Source organism: Ammospiza caudacuta, chromosome 37 (assembly GCF_027887145.1).
Source record: "Ammospiza caudacuta isolate bAmmCau1 chromosome 37, bAmmCau1.pri, whole genome shotgun sequence".
In the NCBI taxonomy this organism is placed as follows: domain Eukaryota; kingdom Metazoa; phylum Chordata; class Aves; order Passeriformes; family Passerellidae; genus Ammospiza; species Ammospiza caudacuta.
Genome location: NC_080629.1, coordinates 406,948 through 426,512, shown reverse-complemented (window position 1 = coordinate 426,512; position 19,565 = coordinate 406,948). Strand labels below are relative to the sequence as shown.

The following is a 19,565-nucleotide window of genomic DNA, read 5'->3' as shown; positions in this document are numbered from 1 at the left end:
GAAAAATGGGGAAAAACTGGGGGAAAAATGGGTGGAAAATGGGGTTAAATGGGATTGGGGGAAATTGGGGAAAATTGGGTAAAAAATGGGGAAAAAACAGGCGAGAAACAGGGAAAAAATGGGGTTAAAAATTGGATATAAAAGGGTTAAAAATGGGGTTCAGGGGGATTGGGGGAAAATTGGGGAAAATTGGGTGAAAAATGGGGGAAAAACGAGGGAAAAATGGGGAAAAAAGGGTTAAAAATGGGGTTGAAATGAGTAAAAATGAGATTAAAAATTGGATATAAAAGGGTTAAAAATGGGGTGGGGGGATTGGGGGAAAATTGGGGAAAATTGGGTCAAAAATGGGTGGAAAAAGGGTTAAAAATGGGGGTGAAATGAATAAAAATGGGGTTAAAAATTGGATATAAAAGGGTTAAAATGGGGAGGGGGATTGGGGAAAAATGGGGAAAAAACGAAGGAAAAATGGGTGAAAATTAGAAAAAAACAGGCAAAAAATGTGGTTAAAAATTGGCTTTAAAAGGGTTAAAAATGGGGGGAAATTTGGGTGAAAATCGAGTGAAAAACCAGATTAAAACGGTGAAAAATGGGTTAAAATTGGGTCAATTTGGGGAGAATTTTAAACAATTCTTGGATCATTTTTAAGGCAATTTAAGGGGGATTTTAGGAGAATTTTCGGGAAGTTTTGGGGGATTTTGGGGTAAATTTTGGAATTTTTGAGGTTGATTTTGGGGGGAATGTGGGGTTTTTTTTAGAGTAATTCGGGGTGAATTTCTGAATAATTTTAAGGTAATTTTAGGACAATTATAACGTAATTTGGGGTAAATTTCAGAATAATTTTAAGGTAATTCTGGGTGAATTTTAGAATAATAATTAAGGAAATTTAGAGTAAATTTTAGGATAATTTTAAGGTAATTCTGGGCGAATTTTCGAACAATTTTAAGGTAATTTCAGGACAATTTGAAGGTAATTTTGGGTGAATTTTAGAATAATTTTAAATTAATTCTGGGTGAATGTTAGAATTATTTAAAAGTAATTCTGGGTGAATTTTAGAATTATTTTAAGGTAATTTGGGGTAAATTTTAGAATAATTTTAAGATAATTTAGGGTAAATTTTAGGACAATTTTAAGATAATTTTTTTGTGAATTTTGCTGTTTTTTAAGGACTGTTTTGGGGTGAACTTTGATTTTTTAAAGGTAATTTTAGCAAAATTTTGGGACAATTTCAGGGTAATTTTGGCTGAATTTTGGGACAATTTCAGGACAATTTTGGGTGATTTTTTAGGACAATTTCAGGACAATTTTGGGGGATTTTTTAGGACAATTTCAGGACAATTTTGGGTGAATTTTAGGACAATTTCAGAGTAATTTTGGCTGAATTTTGGGACAATTTCAGGGTGATTTTGGGTGATTTTTTAGAACAATTTCAGGGTAATTTTGGGTGATTTTTTAGGACAATTTCAGGGTGATTTTGGGTGATTTTTTAGAACAATTTCAGGGTGATTTTGGGTGATTTTTTAGGACAATTTCAGGACAATTTTGGGTGAATTTTGGGACAATTTCATGGTGATTTTGGGTCATTTTTTAGGACAATTTCAGGACAATTTTGGGTGGATTTTAGGACAATTTCAGGACAATTTTGGGTGAATTTTGGGACAATTTCAGGACAATTTTGGGTGATTTTTTAGGACAATTTCAGGACAATTTTGGGTGAATTTTGGGACAATTTCATGGTGATTTTGGGTCATTTTTTAGGACAATTTCAGGACAATTTTGGCTGAATTTTGGGACAATTTCAGGACAATTTTGGGTGAATTTTGGGACAATTTCAGGGTGATTTTGGGTGATTGTTTAGAACAATTTCAGGACAACTTTGGGTGATTTTTTAGGACAATTTCAGGGTGATTTTGGGTGATTTTCAGGTGAATTTTGGGGTGAAATTCGGATTTCCCCACCTGTCGGTGCCTTTCTTGCCCCGGGCCTGCAGGATCTCGTTGAGTTTTTTCACCACGAGCCCCACGGTGATCTCGGTGCCCTTGGCGAACATCTTGGGCTTTTCCTGCCCAAAAAAAAGCACAAAAAAGCTCCAAAATTACCCCAAAAATTACATTAAAACCCCCCAAAAATTAAAAAATCATCCCCCAAAAAATCGTAAAAACATCCCCCAAAAAATTGAAAAAGAACTCCTAAAAATTTCAAAACAATCCCCAAAATATTGCCCAAAAATTTCAATTTTTTCCCCTCAAAAAAATCCCCCACAATCCAATTTTTCCCCCAAGATTAAATTATTTTTCCCCCCCAAAAAATCAAATTTTTTTCTAAAAAATCCCCAAAATTTCTTTTTTTCACCCCAAAAAAATCCAATTTTTCTACCCAAAATTCCAATTTTTCCTCCCAAAAAATGTTTTCCTGAAAATCTCCTAAAAATTCGTATTTTTTCTCTCCAAGAAATCCCCCCAAAATACCATTTATTCCCAAAATACTCCAATTTTTCACCCCAAAATATCCCATTTTTCTTCCCCAAAAAAACCTGATTTTTGCCCCTCAAAATTCAAAAACCTTTCTCTCAAAATTCCCATTTTTTTCTCCAAAAAACACCACAAAAGCCCCAAAAATTCCATTTTTTTTGCAAAAAATCCAATTATTTTCCCCAAAACCCCCCTAATAAAGTACCTAAAAATCGCCAAAAAAAAATTCCATTTTTTCCCAAAAATATCCCCAAAAAATTCAAATTTTCCCCCCCAAAATCCCAATACTTCTCCTACCAAAATTCAATTTTTTTCCCCAAAAATATCTCCAAAATTACATTTTCCCCCTAAAACTTCCAAATATTTCCCCAAAGTTTTCTGATTTTCCCCCCCAAAAATTCCCAATTTTTTTCAATAGAAACCCCTAAAAAATCCCATTTTTTCCTCCAAAAAAGCCCCAAAAATTCCATTTTTTTCGCAAAAAATTCAATTTTTTTCCCCAAAAATCCAATTTTTTCCCAAAATTTTCATTTTTTCCCCCAAAATTTGAATTTTTCCCGTTTTTACCTTGATGAGGGGCACCCCGCACTTGACCTTCTCCCACTCCCCTCCTTCCTCCTCCTCCTCCTCCTCCTCCCTCCGACTTTTCCTCTCCAGTTTCTTCTTGGCCTTTTCCTCGCGCCGCCGCTCGGCCCCGCGCCGCTCCTCGTCCCTGGGGATGCAAAAATTCCAAAATTCCTCAAATTCCCAAAAAATTCCCAAAAAATTCACCGAAATTTCCATGAAAATCCAAAAAAAATCCCAGAAAAATTCCAAAAAAATCCCAGAAAAATTCAATTTTTGGGCCCCATTCGGCCCCGCGCCGCTCCTCGTCCCTGGGGAGGGGAAAATTCCAGATTTTCAGAAATTCCCAAAAAATTCCCCAAAAATTCCCCAAAATTTCCACGAAAATCCAAAAAAAATCCCAGAAAAATTGAATTTTTAGGGCATTTTTAACCCATTTATGAGCCCCGCTCGGCCCCGCGCCGCTCCTCGTCCCTGGGGATGCAAAAATCCCAAAATTCCTGAAATTCCCAAAAAATTCCCAAAATTTCCATGAAAATCCACAAAAAATCCCAGAAAAATTCAATTTTTGGCGCATTTTTGGGCCATTTTTCACCAATTTTTGGTCCCACTCCGCTCCTCGTCCCTGGGACACAAAAATTCCAAAATTCCTCAAATTCCCAAAAAATTCCCCAAAATTTCCATGAAAATCCAAAAAAAATCCCAGAAAAATTCAATTTTTGGGGCATTTTTTGGGTATTTTTAACCCAGTTTTGGTCCCCGCGCTGCTCCTCGTCCCTGGGGAGGGGAAAATCCCAAAATTCCTGAAATTCCCAAAAAATTCCCAAAAAATTCCCCAAAAATTCCCCAAAATTTCCATGAAAATCCAAAAAACCCCCCAAAATTCCAAAAAAATCCCAGAAAAATTCAATTTTTGGGGCATTTTTGGGCCATTTTTAACCAATTTTTGGCTCCTCGTTCCTGGGACACAAAAATTCCAAAATTTCTGAAATTCCCCAAAAATTCCCCCAAAAATTTCAATTTTTCCCCACTTTAATGAAAATTTTCTTCATTTTTCCCCATTTTTAATCCAATTTTATCCCAATTTTCCCCATTTTTTTGCCCATTTTAATCCAATTTTTTCCTCATTTTTTTCCCCATTTTTAATCCAATTTTATCCCAATTTTTTCCTCATTTTTCCCCATTTTAATCCAAATTTTCCTCATTTTTTCCCCATTTTTCATCCGATTTTCGCCAAATTTTCACCGATTTTCTCCCAAAATTTCCCAATTTCTGACTTTTTCAGGAATTTGGACGCCAGGGATGTGAATTTTCCGTCGTCCTCGTCCGACTCCGAGTCCGACTCCGAGGCCGAATCTCCCCAATCCTCGTCCGACTCCGACTCCGACTCCGACTCCTCCTCCTGCCAAAAAAACCCCAAAATTCCAAATTTTTATCCCTTTTTTTATCACATTTCCAGCCCAATTTTTCATCATTTTCATCCCATTTTTGTTGCACTTTAATCCCATTTAAATTCCATTTTTTCCCCCAAATTCTCTCATTTTTTTCTCAATTTTCTTCCCATTTTCACCCAATTTTTCCCCAAATTTTTCCCCCAATTTCCTACAAATTTCCCCATTTTAATCCCAGTTTCCCCCCAAATTTCCCTTCAATTTTTCCATTTTCTAACCCAATTTTCCCCCAATTTTCCCCCATTTTAATCCCAATTTTTGCCCAGATTTTCCCCCAATTTTTCACCATTTTAATCCAAATTTCCTCCAAATTTCCCTTCAATTTTCCCAATTTTTACCCCAATTTTACCCCAATTTCCACCCACTCAAATCCCATTTTAGCTCATTTTTACCTCGTTTTAATCCCATTTTAATCCTCATTTCCCCCATTTTCCTCCCCAATTTCCCCCCAATTTTCATCATTTTTCCCTCAAATTTTTCATTATTTTCATCCCATTTTTGTTGTATTTTAATCCCATTTTCCCCTCAATTTTCCTCCCATTTTCACCCAATTTTTCCCCATTTTAATCCCAATTTTTGCCCAATTTTTCCCCAATTTCTTCCAAATATCCCCATTTTAATCCCAATTTTTGCCCAAATTTTTCCCCCAATTTTTCCCCATTTTAATCCCAGTTTTCCCCCAAATTTCCCTTCAATTTTTCCATTTTTTAACCCAATTTCCCACCAATTTCCCCCCATTTTCCTCCCCAATTTTCATCATTTTTTTCCTCAAATTTTTCATTATTTTCATCCCATTTTTGTTGCATTTTAATCCCGTTTAAATTCCATTTTCCCCCCAAATTTTCTCATTTTCCACTCAATTTCCCTCCCATTTTCACCCCATTTTTCCTCATTTTAATCCCAATTTTTCCCCAAATTTTTCCCCCAATTTTTCCCCATTTTAATCCCAATTCCCCCCAAATTTCCCTTCAATTTTTCCATTTTCCCTCCATTTCAATCCCAATTTTTCCCCCTTTTCCCCCCAAGAATTTGACCAAAATTGGGATTTTTTCCCCATTTTAATCCCGTTTTTCCCTCATCTTTTCCTCAAGATTTTCCCTTTTTTTTCCCCAAAATTTTTTCTAAATTTTCCCCCCAAATTTGGGATTTTCTCCCTCATTTCTTAAATTCATTTTTTGCCCATTTCCCCCAAATTTTTGCATATTTTTAATTCATTTTCCGCCCATTTTCAACCCATTTATTCCCAATTTCTCCTTCTTTTTAATTTAATTTTTCCTCATTTTCTCCCCATTCTTCCACATTTTTAATTTAATTTTTCCTCATTTTCTCCCCATTTTCCAGATTTTTAATTTAATTTTAACCCATTTTCTCTCCATTTTTCATTTAATTTTCACCCATTTTCTCCCCATTTTCAAACCATTTTCCCCCCATTTTTGCCTGTTTTTTTTCCCAAAATTTCCCCATTTTTAACACATTTTTATTCCAATTTTTGCCCAATTTTTTCCAGTTTTTAATCCCATTTTTCACTGATTTTTCCCCAAATTTCCCCATTTTTAACGCGTTTTTATTCCAATGTTTGCCCAATTTCCCCCAGTTTTTAATCCCATTTTTCACTGATTTTTCCCTCAAATTTCTTTATTTTTAACACGTTTTTATTCCAATTTTTGCCCATTTTTTGCCCAATTTCCTCCAGTTTTTAATCCCATTTTTCACGGATTTTTCCCTCAAATTTCCCCATTTTTAACGCAATTTTATTCCAATTTTCTTCCAATTTTTGCCCAATTTCCTCCAGTTTTTAATCCCATTTTTGCCTGATTTTTCCCTCAATTTTCCCCATTTTTAACACGTTTTTATTCCAATTTTTGCCCAATTTCCTCCGTTTTTAATCCCATTTTTCACTGGTTTTTCCCTCAAATTTTCCCATTTTTAATGCATTTTTATTCCAATTTTTGCCCAATTAGCTCCAGTTTTTAATCCCATTTTTGCCTGGTTTTTCCCTCAAATTTCCCCATTTTTAACGCGTTTTTATTCCAATTTTTGCCCAATTTTTGCCCAATTTCCTCCAGTTTTTAATCCCATTTTTCCCCAATTTTTCCCCCAAATTTCCCCATTTTTAACCTGTTTTTATCCCAATTTTTGCCCAATTTCCTCCAGTTTTTAATCCAATTTTTCACTGATTTTTCCCCAAATTTCCCCATTTTTATTCCAATTTTTGCCCAATTTCCCCCAATTTTTAATCCCATTTTTTAGTGATTTTTCCCTCAAATTTCCCCATTTTTAACACATTTTTATTCCAATATTTGCCCATTTTTTCCCCAATTTCCTCCAGTTTTTAAACCCATTTTTCACTGATTTTTTCCCCAAATTTCCCCATTTTTATTCCAATTTTTGCCCAATTTTCTCCAGTTTTTAATCCCATTTTTCACTGATTTTTCCCTCAAATTTCCCCATTTTTTTTCTGTGTATTTTCCCAATTTTTCCCCATTTTTCCCCCCAAAATTGAATTTCCCGCTGACCTTGTACCTCCCCCTGTTCTCGTCGCGCTCGCGGCGCTTCAGGAAATTCGCGGCCTCGTCCTCGGCCCCCGAGGAGGAACCGGAGCCTGGGAAAGCCAAAATTCACCAAAATTACCCCAAAAATTCACAATCGGCCCCAAAATTCAAAATTCTGTACAAACTCCAAAAATTCCCCTGCGAAAATTCCCCAAATTATCCCAAAATAGCCCCAAAAATTCCAAAAAATGACCCCAAAATCCGAAATTATCCCCCAAAAAATGACCCCCAAAAATTCCCCAAAATTATCCCAAAATTGCCCCAAAAAATGACCCCAAAATTCCCAAATTTATCCCAAAATAGCCCTAAAAATTCCAAAATATAACCCCAAAATCCTAAATTATCCCCCCAAAAATGACCCCAAAATTACCCCAAAATAGCCCCAAAAAATGACCCCAAAATAGCCCCAAAAATTCCAAAAAATGACCCCAAAATCCCAAATTATCCCCCAAAAAAGGACCCCCAAATTCGCAAAATTATCCCAAAATTATCCCAAAACAGCCCCAACATTATCCCAAAATAGCCCCAATTATTCCAAAATATGACTCCAAAATCCAAAATTATCCCCCCCAAAATGATCCCCAAAATTTCCAAAATTATCCCAAAATAGCCCCAAAAAATGGCCCCAAAACTTCCCCAAAATTATCCCAAAACAGCCCCAAAATGACCCCAAAATAGCCCAAAAATTCCAAAAGATGACCCCAAAATCCGAAATTATCCCCCAAAAAATGACCCCCAAAATTCCCAAAATTATTCCAAAATAGCCCCCAAAAGGACCCCAAAATAGCCCCAAAAATTCCAAAATAGGACCCCAAAATCTGAAATTATCCCCCAAAAATGACCCCAAAAATTCCCAAAATTAGCCCGAAATAGCCCCAAAAAATGACCCTAAAAAAAAAACCCAAAGTTCTCCCAAAATTACCCCAAAAAACCCCCAAAATTCTCCCAAAATTACCCCAAAAATCCCCCAAAAAACCCCCAAAATTATCCCAAAATTCCCTCCAAAAATGACCCCAAATTTCAAAACATTGCCCCAAAAAACCCCAAAATTATCCCAAAATTCCCTCAAAAAATGACCCCAAAAAACCCCAAATGATCCCCAAAAAATCCCCAAAATTCCCCCAAAAATGACCCCAAAAAAACCCAAAGTTATCCCAAAATTACCCCAAAAATCCCCCAAAAAATCACCCAAAAAAACCCCAAATTATTCCAAAATTCTCTCAAAAAATGACTCCAAAATAGCCCCAAAAATTCAAAAAAAGACCCCAAAATCCCACAAATTATCCCCAAAATTACCCCAAAAAATCCCCCAAAATTATCCCAAAATTCCCTCCAAAAATGACCCCAAAATACCCCAAAAATTCCAGAAACCACCCCCAAAATCATTAAAAAATCCCAAATATTCCCCCAAAAATCCAAATAATCAAAAAAAAAACTCCAAAAGCAAAAAGCCCCAAATATCCTCAAAATTCTCCCAAAATTATCCCAAAAAAATCTCAAATTTTGCCCCCAAAAATGGCCCCAAAATCCTAAAAACGACCAAAAAATTCCAAATTTGCCCCAAAATTCCCCAAACCTTCGGAATCTCTTCGGCTTTTCTCCTCGTCCTCATCCGATTGTTCTGGGTTCTGAAAACGAAAAAAATTTATTTTTTTTATTCAAAATTTCCCCTTTTTTGCCCAATTTTTGCCCGTTTTTCTCTCCAATTTTCCCCCCAAATTTTCCCCAATTTTCCCCTTTTTTAATCCAATTTTTCCCCCCAATTTTTTCCTTTTCTTCCCATTTTTAATCCAATTTTTAATCCAATTTTTAATCCAATTTTTCACTCAATTTTCCCCCCATTTTTTTCCTTTTCCTCCCCATTTTTAATCCAATTTTCCCCCCAAATTTTCCCTAATTTTTCCTTTTTTTCCCCATTTTTAATTCAGTTTTCCACCCAATTTTCCCCCCAAATTTTCCCCATTTTTAATCCAATTTTCCCGATTTTCCCCCCAAATTCTCCCCTTTTTTTGCCCAATTTTTCTCCAATTTTTTCCTTTCCTCCCATTTTCAATCCAATTTTCCCCCCAATTTTGCTCCTTTTTGCCCAATTTTTCTCCAATTTTTTCCTTTTTCTCCCCATTTTTTATCCAATTTTTCCCCCAATTTCCCCCCCAAATTTTCCCCGTTTTTTGCCCAATTTTTCCCCGATTTTTTTCCTTTTTCTCCCCATTTTAAATCAAATTTTCCCCCCGATTTCCCCCAATTTTTTCCTTTTTCTCCCCATTTTTAATCCAACTTTACCCCCATTTTCCCTCAAATTTTCCTCAATTTTTTCCTTTCCCCCCAAATTTCCCTTTTGCCCAATTTTTACCCAATTTTTCCTTTTCTCCCCATTTTAAATTAAATTTTCCCCCGGATTTCCCCCAATTTTTCCCTTTTTCTCCCCCATTTTTAATCCAATTTTTCCCCCAATTTTCCCCCCAAATTTTCCCCAATTTTAATCCAATTTTCCCCCCCATTTTTTCCCCAATTTTTTCCTTTTTCTCCCCATTTTTAATCCAATTTTTCCCCCAATTTTCCCCATTTTCCCCCCAAATTTTCTCCTTTTTTTTGCCAAATTTTTCCCTTTTTCTCCCCATTTTAATCCAATTTTTCCCCCATTTTTAATCCAGTTTTCCCAATTTTTCCCCCAAATTTTTCTCGGTTTTTTGCCCAATTTCCCCCAATTTTTTCCTTTTTCTCCCCATTTTTAATCCAATTTTTCCCCCAATTTTTCCCATTTCCCCCCCATTTTTTCCCCAATTTTTTCCTTTTTCCCCCCATTTTTACTCCAATTTTTCCCCCAATTTTTCCCCTCATTTTTACTCCAATTTTTGGCCAATTTTCCCGTTTTTAACCCTTTGCTGACCTGTCTGCAGGCAGGATCTGCCCCTCGTAGTCGCGCTTGTATTTCCTCAATTTCCCCATTTTTATTCCATTTTTTTACCCATTTTTATTCCATTTTTTTACCCATTTTTATTCCATTTTTTACCCATTTTTCCACCTCATTTTTTGCCCACTTTTTCCCAATCTTCCCCTGATTTCTCCCATTTTTTTATCCAATTTTTGCCTATTCGAAATTCTATTTTTTATCTCATTTTTGCCCGTTTTTAATCCAATTTCCCCCCATTTTTTACCCAATTTTCCCCCAATTTAAATTCATTTTTTGCCCGATTTTTTCCCCGTTTCTCCCCAAATTTTCCCCAAATTTTCCCCATTTTTAATCCAATTTTTGCCCAATTTTCCCCAATTTAAATTCAATTTTTGCCCCAATTTTTTCCCTGTTTCTCCCTCATTTTTTCCCCGTTTCTCCCCAAATTTCCCCAAATTTTCCCCATTTTTAATCCAATTTTTGCCCAATTTTTGGCCAAATTTTCCCGCAATTTTTTAATCCTTTGCTGACCTGTCTGCAGGCAGGATCTGCCCCTCGTAGTCCCCGCTTGTATTTCCTCAATTTCCCCCATTTTTATTCCATTTTTTACCCAATTTTAAATTCATTTTCTGCCCCACTTTTTCCCAATCTTCCCCCATTTTTTATCCAGTTTTTGCCCACCCTAAATTCTATTTTTTATCTCATTTTTGCCCGTTTTTAATCCAATTTTCCCCAATTTAAATTCAATTTTTGCCCGATTTTTTCCCCGTTTCTCCCCAAATTTTCCCCAAATTTTCCCCATTTTTAATCCAATTTTTGCCCAATTTTTGGCCAATTTTCCCCAATTTTTAACCCCTTGCTGACCTGTCTGTAGGCCGCGATCTGCCCCTCGTAGTCGCGGTTGTATTTGCGCAGTTTCTGCCGCAGGGAGCTCAGAGCTTTGGCGTTGTTCTTGTTCATTTTCTTCTTGCCCTCCTTGTCCTCCCACAGCTGCCAAAAAATGGGGAAAAAATAAAAAAAATGGTGAAAAAACGGTGAAAAAATCACAAGAATCGGTGAAAAAATAAAAAAAAAAAAGAGAAAAACAGTGAAAAAAATCACAAAAAATGGGGAAAAAAATAAAAAAAAAAGAGAAAAACAGTGAAAAAAATCACAAAAAATGGGGAAAAAAATAAAAAAAAAAAAGAGAAAAAACGGTGAAAAAATCACAAAAAACGGTGAAAAAATAAAAAAAAAAAAGAGAAAAACAGTGAAAAAAATCACAAAAAATGGGGAAAAAAAAAAAAAGAGAAAAACAGTGAAAAAAATCACAAAAAATGGGGAAAAAAAAAAAAAGAGAAAAAACGGTGAAAAAATCACAAAAAACGGTGAAAAAATGAAAAAAAAAAGAGAAAAAAATGGTGAAAAAATGAGAAAAAACGACCAAAAAATGGTGGAAAAATCACAAAAAAAAAGCAAAAAAATGGCCCAAAAATAATAAAAATGACCCAAAGACATAAAAATAATAAAAAATGACCCAAAAATGATCAAAATTCACCCAATCTAGAAAAAGCAAGGAAAAAGTTGAAAAAAAAAAGAAAAAGAAATTTTAAAATTTGTATAAAACTCAGGAAAAGTGTTTAAAAAATGCTGTAATAGTTTGAAAATTGAGGGTAAAATTCTAAAAAATTATCCCAGAAAATCAGAAAGAAAATCAGGAAAATTCAGGAAAAAAAAAGAGAAAAATTAGAGAAAAATCAGAAAAAAAAAATTTAAAAATCAGAGAAAAAAATCAGGAATAATTAGAGGAAAATCAGAAAAATATTTAGAGAAAAAAACAGCAAGAAATCAGAATATAATCAGAGAAAATTAGAAAAAAAATCATTTAAAAAATGAGAAAAAATCAGAAAAAAAACAGAAAAAAATCAGGAAAAATCAAAGAAAAATTGGAAAAAAACCCCCCCAAAAATCAGAAAAAATAATGATAAAAATGAGAGAAAAAATATTAAAAAATGAGAGGAAAAAATAGGAAAAAATCAGAGAAAAAAATCAGGAAAAATTAGAAAAAAACCCAGAAAAATCAGAAAAAAAATCTGTGAAAAATTAGAAAAAGAACCCAGAGAAAAACCAGTAAAAAGCATTAAAAATCAGGGAAAAATCAAAGAAAAATTAGAAAAAATCAGAGAAAAATTCAGAGAATAATCAGGAAAAAAATCCAAAAAAAAGGAGAAAAATCAGAAAAATTTCAGAAAAAAAAACCCTGAGAAAAATCACAAAAATTTAGTAAAAAATCAGGAAAAAAATCAGAAAAAAAAGAGAAAAATCTGGAAAATATCAGTAAAAAATTAGAGAAAAAAAATCAGAGAAAAATCAGAAGAAATTCAGAGTAAAATTTTTAAGAATCAGAGAAAAATCAGAGAAAAACCTGGGAAAAGTCAGGAAAAAATCAGAGAAAAATCAGAGAAAAAAACCCAGAGAAAAATTAGAAAAAGTTTAGAAAAAAATGAGAGAAATATCAGAAATAAAATCAGAGGAAAACCAGAGAAAAAAATCAGAGAAAAGTCAGGAAAAAAAATCTGAAAAGAAGAGAGAAAAATCAAAAAAAATTCAGAAAAAAAGCTGAGAAAAATCACAAAAATTTAGTAAAAAATCAAATAAAAAATCTGAAAAGAATTTGAAAAAAGCAAAGAAAAATCAGAGAAAGATCAGAGAAAAATGCGTAAAAAAATCAGAAAAAATTCAGAAAAAATCAGAAAAAAATCAGAAAAAAGCCAAATTTTCGCTAAAAAAAAACCCAAAAATTCTGGAAAAATTCCCCAAATTTTCAAATTTGCCAAATTTTGTGTTTTTAGCCCCAAACCCCACCTCGTTGAGGTAATCCTCCAGGTCAGCCAGGATCCTGAGGTAGAAGCGGGGACTCAGAGAAAAATCAGGAAAAAATGAGAGAAAAAACAGAGAAAAATCAGAGAAAAATCAGAAAAATATTAGGGAAAAATTAGGAAAAAACCAGTAAAAAATGAGGGAAAAATCAGAGAAAAATCAGAGAAAAATCAGAAAAAAATTAGAGAAGAAATAGTAAAAAATGAGGGAAAAATCAGAGAAAAATCAGGAAAAATCAGAGAAAAATTCAGAGAAAAATTCAGAGAAAAATCAGGAAAAAAATCCAAAAAAAAGGAGAAAAATCAGAAAAATTTCAAAAAAAAAGCCTCAGAAAAATCACAAAAATTTAGTAAAAAATCAGAAAAAAATTTTTAAAAAATCAGAAAAATATCAGAGAAAAAATGTGTAAAAAATCAGAAAAAATTCATAAAAAATCAGAAAAAAATCAGAAAAAAATCAGAAAAAAGCCAAATTTTCGCTAAAAAAACCCCCCAAAATTCTGGAAAAATTCCCCAAATTTTAAAATTTGCCAAATTTTGTGATTTTAAGGCAAAATTCGCACCTCGTTGAGGTAATCCTCCAGGTCAGCCAGGATCCTGAGGTAGAAGCGGAGACTCAGAGAAAAATCAGGAAAAAATGAGAGAAAAATGAGAGAAAAATTAGGGAAAAAACAGGAAAAAATGAGGGAAAAATCAGAGAAAAATCAGAAAAAAAAATTGGGGAAAAAAACTGAAAAATGAGGGAAAAATCAGAGAAAAATCAGGAAAAATTTAGGGAAAAAACAGTAAAAAATGAGGGAAAAATCAGAGAAAAATCAGGAAAAAATCAGAGAAAAATCAGAGAAAAATCAGGAAAAATCAGAAAAAAATCACAGAAAAGTCAGAAAAAAAATAAAAAAAAAAAAGAGAAAAATCAGAAAAGTTTCAGAAAAAAAAAACTGAGGAAAATCACAAAAATTTAGTAAAAAATCAGAAAAAAAATTTTAAAAAATCAGAAAAATATGCGAGAAAAATGCGTAAAAAATCAGAAAAAAATCAGAAAAAATTCATAAAAAATCAGAAAAAAATCAGAAAAAAGCCAAATTTTCGCTAAAAAAAACCCCAAAAAATCTGGAAAAATTCCCCAAATTTTAAAATTTGCCAAATTTTGTGATTTTAAGGCAAAATTCGCACCTCGTTGAGGTAATCCTCCAGGTCAGCCAGGATCCTGAGGTAGAACCTGGGAACTCCGTCCCTGTCCACGACGCCCTTGGCCTTGGTCCAGGCACGGCCCAGCAGCTCAAACTCCTGGAAATTGGGAAAAATGGGAAAAAAATGGAAATTTGGGTGAAAATTGAGGAGAAAATGGGAAATTTGGGGAGAAAATAGGAGAAAACGGAGAGAAAATGCGAAAAAAAATGGGATTTTTAGAGGGAAAATAGGAGAAAATTTGGGATTTTTAGAGGGAAAATGAGGGAAAAAAGGGGATTTTTAGGGGGAAAAATATGGGTGAAAAAGGGGAAGTTTTATGGGGGAAAATAAAGAAAGAAAGGGAATTTTTAGAGGGAAAATTAGGGAAAAAAATGGAATTTTTAGGGGGGAAAAATAGAGAAAAAAAGGGAATTTGGGTGAAAATTGGGGGAAAAATGGGAAATTTGGGGAGAAAATAGGAGAAAACGGAGAGAAAATACGAAAAAAAATGGGATTTTTAGAGGGAAAATACGAGAAAATTGGGATTTTTAGAGGGAAAAATGAGGGGGAAAAGGGAAATTTTAGGGGGAAAAATGGGAATTTGGGTGAAAAATGGGGAAAAATGGGAAATTTGGGGAGAAAATAGGAGAAAACGGAGAGAAAATACGAAAAAATTGGATTTTTAGAGGGAAAAATGGGAATTTTTAGGGGGGAAAAGAGGGAAATAAAGGGAATTTTTAGAGGGGAAATAAAGGAATTTTAGAGGGAAAAATCGAGGGGAAAATGGGAATTTTTAGGGGGAAAAATGGGGGAATAAAGGGAATTTTTAGGGGGAAAATATGGGTGAAAAAAGGGAAGTTTCATGGGGAAAAATAGAGAAAGAAAGGGAATTTATAGAGGGAAAACGGGGGAAAAAGAGGGAAATTTTAGGGGGAAAATGGGGGAAAAAAAGGGAATTTGGGTGAAAAATGGGAAAAAATGGGAAATTTGGGGGGAAAATCGGAGAAAACAGAGAGAAAATATGAAAAAAAATGGGATTTTTAGAGGGAAAATACGAAAAAAAATGGGATTTTTAGAGGGAAAAATGAGGGGAAAAAGGGAAATTTTAGGGGGAAAAATGGGAATTTGGGTGAAAAATGGGGAAAAATGGGAAATTTGGGGAGAAAATAGGAGAAAACGGAGAGAAAATGCAAAAAAAAATGGGATTTTTAGAGGGAAAATAGGAGAAAAATTGGGATTTTTAGAGGGAAAATGAGGGGAAAAAGGGGATTTTTAGAGGGGAAATAAAGGAATTTTAGAGGGAAAAATTGAGGGGAAAATTGGAATTTTTAGGGGGAAAAATATGGGTGAAAAAGGGGAAGTTTTATGGGGAAAAATAGAGAAAGAAAGGGAATTTATAGAGGGGAAATGGGGGAAAAATAGGAAAAGAAAAAAGAAATTTGGGTGAAAATTGGGGAAAAAATGGGAAATTTGGGGAGAAAATAGGAGAAAACAGAGAGAAAATGCAAAAAAAATTGGGATTTTTAGAGGGAAAAATGGGAATTTTTAGGGGGGAAAAGAGGGAAATAAAGGGAATTTTTAGAGGGGAAATAAAGGAATTTTAGAGGGAAAAATCGAGGGGAAAATGGGAATTTTTAGAGGGAAAAATATGGGTGAAAAAGGGGAAGTTTTATGGGGGAAAATAAAGAAAGAAAGGGAATTTTTAGAGGGAAAATGGGAAAAAAGGGAATTTTTAGGGGGGAAAATGGAGAAAAAAAGGGAATTTGGGTGAAAATTGGGGAAGAAATGGGAAATTTGGGGAGAAAATAGGAGAATATGGGAAAAAAATTGGATTTTTAGAGGGAAAAATGAGGGGAAAAAGGGAATTTTTAGAGGAGAAAATGGAATTTTTAGGGGGGAAAAGAAGGAAATAAAGGGAATTTTTAGAGGGGAAATAAAGGAATTTTAGAGGGAAAAATCGAGGAGAAAAATAGGGGGAAAATAGGGGAATAAAGGGAATTTTTAGAGGGAAAAATATGGGTGAAAAAAAGGAAGTTTCATGGGGAAAAATAGAGAAAGAAAGGGAATTTTTAGAGGGAAAATTAGGGAAAAAATGGAATTTTTAGGGGGAAAAATAGGGAAAAAAAAGGGAATTTGGGTGAAAAATGAGAAATTTGGGGAGAAAATAGGAGAAAAGGGGAAAAAATTTGGATTTTTAGAGGGAAAAATGAGGGGAAAAAGGGAATTTTTAGTGGGAAAAATGGGAGGGGAAAAGGAGGAAAATGGAATTAAAATGAGGGGAAATTGGGAGGAAAATGAAGGGGAAAAAAAGAAAAAATGGGGGGAAAATGGCTGAAAAACAGGAAAAATGGGGAAGGAAAAGGAAAGGGAAAAAAGGAGGAAAAAGGAGGAAATGTAGAGGGAAAAATTGAAGGCAAAAAAAAAGAAAAAATAGGGGGAAAAGTGGGGGGAAAAAGAAGAAAAAATTGGGGAAAAAGGAAAAAATTGAAGGCAAAAAAAGAGAAAAAAATGGGGGGAAAAAGAAAATTTGGAGGAAAATAAGGAAAAAATGGGGCGAAGAAAAATCTAAAAAAAAAGGTTTTTAGAGGGGAAAAAGGGGGGGAAAAGGGGAATTTTTAGTGGGAAAATGGGAGGGGAAAAGGAGGAAAATGGAATTAAAATGAGGGGAAATTGGGAGGAAAATGAAGGGGAAAAAGGGAGGTGAAAATGGAGGGGGAAATAAGAAAAAATGGGGGGAAACGGCTGAAAAACAGGAAAAATGGGGAAGGAAAAGGAAAGAAAAGGAAAAAAGGAGGAAATGTCGAGGGAAAAAATTGAAGGCAAAAAAAGGAAAAAATTGAGGGCAAAAAAAGGAAAAAATTGAAGGCAAAAAAAAAAAAAATAGGGGGAAAAGTGGGGGGGAAAGGGGAAAAATTGAGGGCAAAAAAAGAGAAAAAAAAGGGGGGAAAAGAGAAAATTTGGAGGAAAATAAGGAAAAAATGGGGGGAAGAAAAATGGGAGGAAAAGGAGTAAAAATGAGGAAAGAAACGGAAAAATTGAGGGAAAAAAGGGGAAATCAAGAGAAGTGAGAGAAAATAGTGAAAAATGAGAATAAATCAAGGAAAAATATGAAAAAAAGAAGAAAATAGAAGAAAAAATAGGGGAAAAGAGTTGGAAAGGGGGAAATGAGGATTTTAGGGGAAAAAGGAAAAAAAAGTAAAAAAGGAGAGAAAATAAAATTGGAAAAAAAAAGAGAAGAAAAAAGGGGGAGAAACGGTGAACAATCAGGAAAAAGGGGGGAAAATTGAAAAAAAATTGAAAAAAGGGAGAAAAATGGGAATAAAGGAGAAAAAATGGGGAAAAATGGGGGAAATTAATGAATAAATAGAAAAAAAAAGAATTTTTGGAGGAGAGGAAGGAGGGGTTTGGGGGAAAAGGAGGAAAAGTTTTGGGTTTTGGGGTTTGGGCACCTCGAGGCAGCGGCTGACGTCGCGGATCTTCATGGCGTTGCGGATGGAGCGGATCAGGTTGGTGAGCTCCTCGTACCTGGGATCAATCGGGATCGATCAGGGTCCATTGGGATCAATCGGGATCAATCAGGGTCCATTGGGATCGATTTGGGGCCATTGGGATCAATCGGGATCAATCAGGATCAATTGGGGTCGATTTGGGGCCATTGGGATCAATCAGGGTCGATTGGGGTCCATTTGGGGCCATTGGGATCAATCGGGATCAATCAGGATCAATCAGGGTCCATTTGGGGCCATTGGGATCAATCGGGATCAATCAGGATCGATTGGGGTCCATTTGGGGCCATTGGGATCAATCGGGATCAATCAGGGTCGATTTGGGGTCGATTTGGATCAATCGGGATCAGTCAGGGTCGATTGGGGTCAATTGGGATCAATCAGGATCAATTGGGGCCATTGGGATCAATCGGGATTGATTGGGGTCGATTTGGGGCCATTGGGATCAATTGGGATCAATCAGGGTCCATTTGGGGCCATTGGGGTCGATTGGGATCAATCAGGATCAATCAGGGTCGATTGGGATCGATTTGGGGCCATTGGGATCAATCGGGATCAATCAGGATCAATGGGATTGATTGGGATCCATTTGGGGCCATTGGGATCAATCGGGATCGATCAGGGTCGATTGGGATCGATTTGGGGCCATTGGGATCAATCGGGATCGATCAGGATCAATTGGGGCTGACTTGAAGCCATTGGGATCAATGGGAACCAAACCAATAGGGATCAATAGGGATCAATGTGGGGCCATTGGGATCAATAGGGATCAATAAGGATCAATCAGGATCAATTGGGGCTGATTTGGACCCATTGGGATCAATAGGGATCAATCAGGATTGATTGGGGTCAATCTGGAGCCATTGGGATCAATAGGAACCAAACCAATAGGAACCAATAGGGATCAATCTGGAGCCATTGGGACCAATAGAAACCAAACCAATAAGAACCAATAGGGATCAATATGGACCCATTGGGATCAATAGGAACCAAACCAATAAGAACCAATAGGGATCAATATGGACCCATTGGGATCAACAGGGATTGATCAGGATCAATTGGGGTCGATTTGGAGCCATTGGGATCAATGGGAACCAAACCAATAGGGATCAATAGAGACCAATAGGGATCAATTTGGAGCCATTGGGATCAATAGGGATTAATAGGGATCAATCAGGATCAATTTGGGTTGATTTGGAGCCATTGGGATCAATGGGAACCAAATCAATAGGAACCAATAGGGATCAATACGGACCCATTGGGATCAATAGGGACCCATTGGGACCAATCTGGGGCCATTGGGAACAATAGGGATCAATGGGGATCAATAGAGAACAACTTGGAACCGATCCAATCAATAAACAATCAATAGCCAATCAATAGCCGATCAATAGCTGATCAATAACTGGTCTATGGCAAATCAATAGCTGATCAATAACTGATCTATAGCCAATCAATAGGTGACCAAAGGCTGATTCACATGTGATCTATAGCCAATCAATAGCTCATCAATAGCAAATTAATAACGACCAATAGCAGATCTCCAGCCAATCATTAACCAATCAACACCGGACCAATCACTGATCAATAATGATCAATAACCAACCAGTGACTGATCAACATCTCATCAACAGCTGATCAACAACCGATCAATGAGCCATCAATACCCAATCAATAACCGATCAATAGCGATCAATCTCTCACCTCTTGTCGCGGGCGCTCCTCACCACGCGCTTCGTGTCCTCCTCATCCTCACTGAGCAGCAGCGGCCTGGGGGCGGGGCCACACACCTTAAACCCCGCCCCCTTTGCTTTAGCTCCTCCCCTTTCCTTTAGCCCGGCCCCTATTGGTTTAACCCTGCTTTCCTTCAGCCACTCCCCTTCCCTTTAACTCCGCCCCCTTTCATTTTGGCCCCTCCTCTTTCCTTTAAATCTTTTCCTTTTAGCCCCACCCCCTTTCTTTGAACCCCGCCCCTTTCCCATCCTTCCCCACCCATTTTAACCCTTCTGACTCCACTTAAACCCCTCCCCTTTTTCTTTAAACCCCTCCCCCACTCTCTTAAGCCCCTCCCCTTTATCTTAAACCCCTCCCCTCATTCTTAAC

General features: G+C 35.7%; 1 protein-coding gene across 1 annotated transcript in view; it reads right to left on the bottom strand.

The window, feature by feature from the left end:
- The window catches only part of EIF3CL (eukaryotic translation initiation factor 3 subunit C like), a 45,846-nt gene that overhangs the window by 25,252 nt on the left and 1,029 nt on the right, over nt 1-19,565 (bottom strand). Inside the window, exons 3-11 of the mRNA XM_058823038.1 lie at nt 19,167-19,232; nt 17,406-17,481; nt 13,960-14,073; nt 10,793-10,918; nt 8,612-8,663; nt 7,000-7,085; nt 4,310-4,434; nt 3,036-3,180; nt 1,956-2,059 (exon numbers count right to left, since the gene is read on the bottom strand). Of these exons, the coding sequence (XP_058679021.1) occupies nt 1,956-2,059; nt 3,036-3,180; nt 4,310-4,434; nt 7,000-7,085; nt 8,612-8,663; nt 10,793-10,918; nt 13,960-14,073; nt 17,406-17,481; nt 19,167-19,232 (894 nt within the window). The remainder of the gene's footprint in view (nt 1-1,955; nt 2,060-3,035; nt 3,181-4,309; nt 4,435-6,999; nt 7,086-8,611; nt 8,664-10,792; nt 10,919-13,959; nt 14,074-17,405; nt 17,482-19,166; nt 19,233-19,565) is intronic.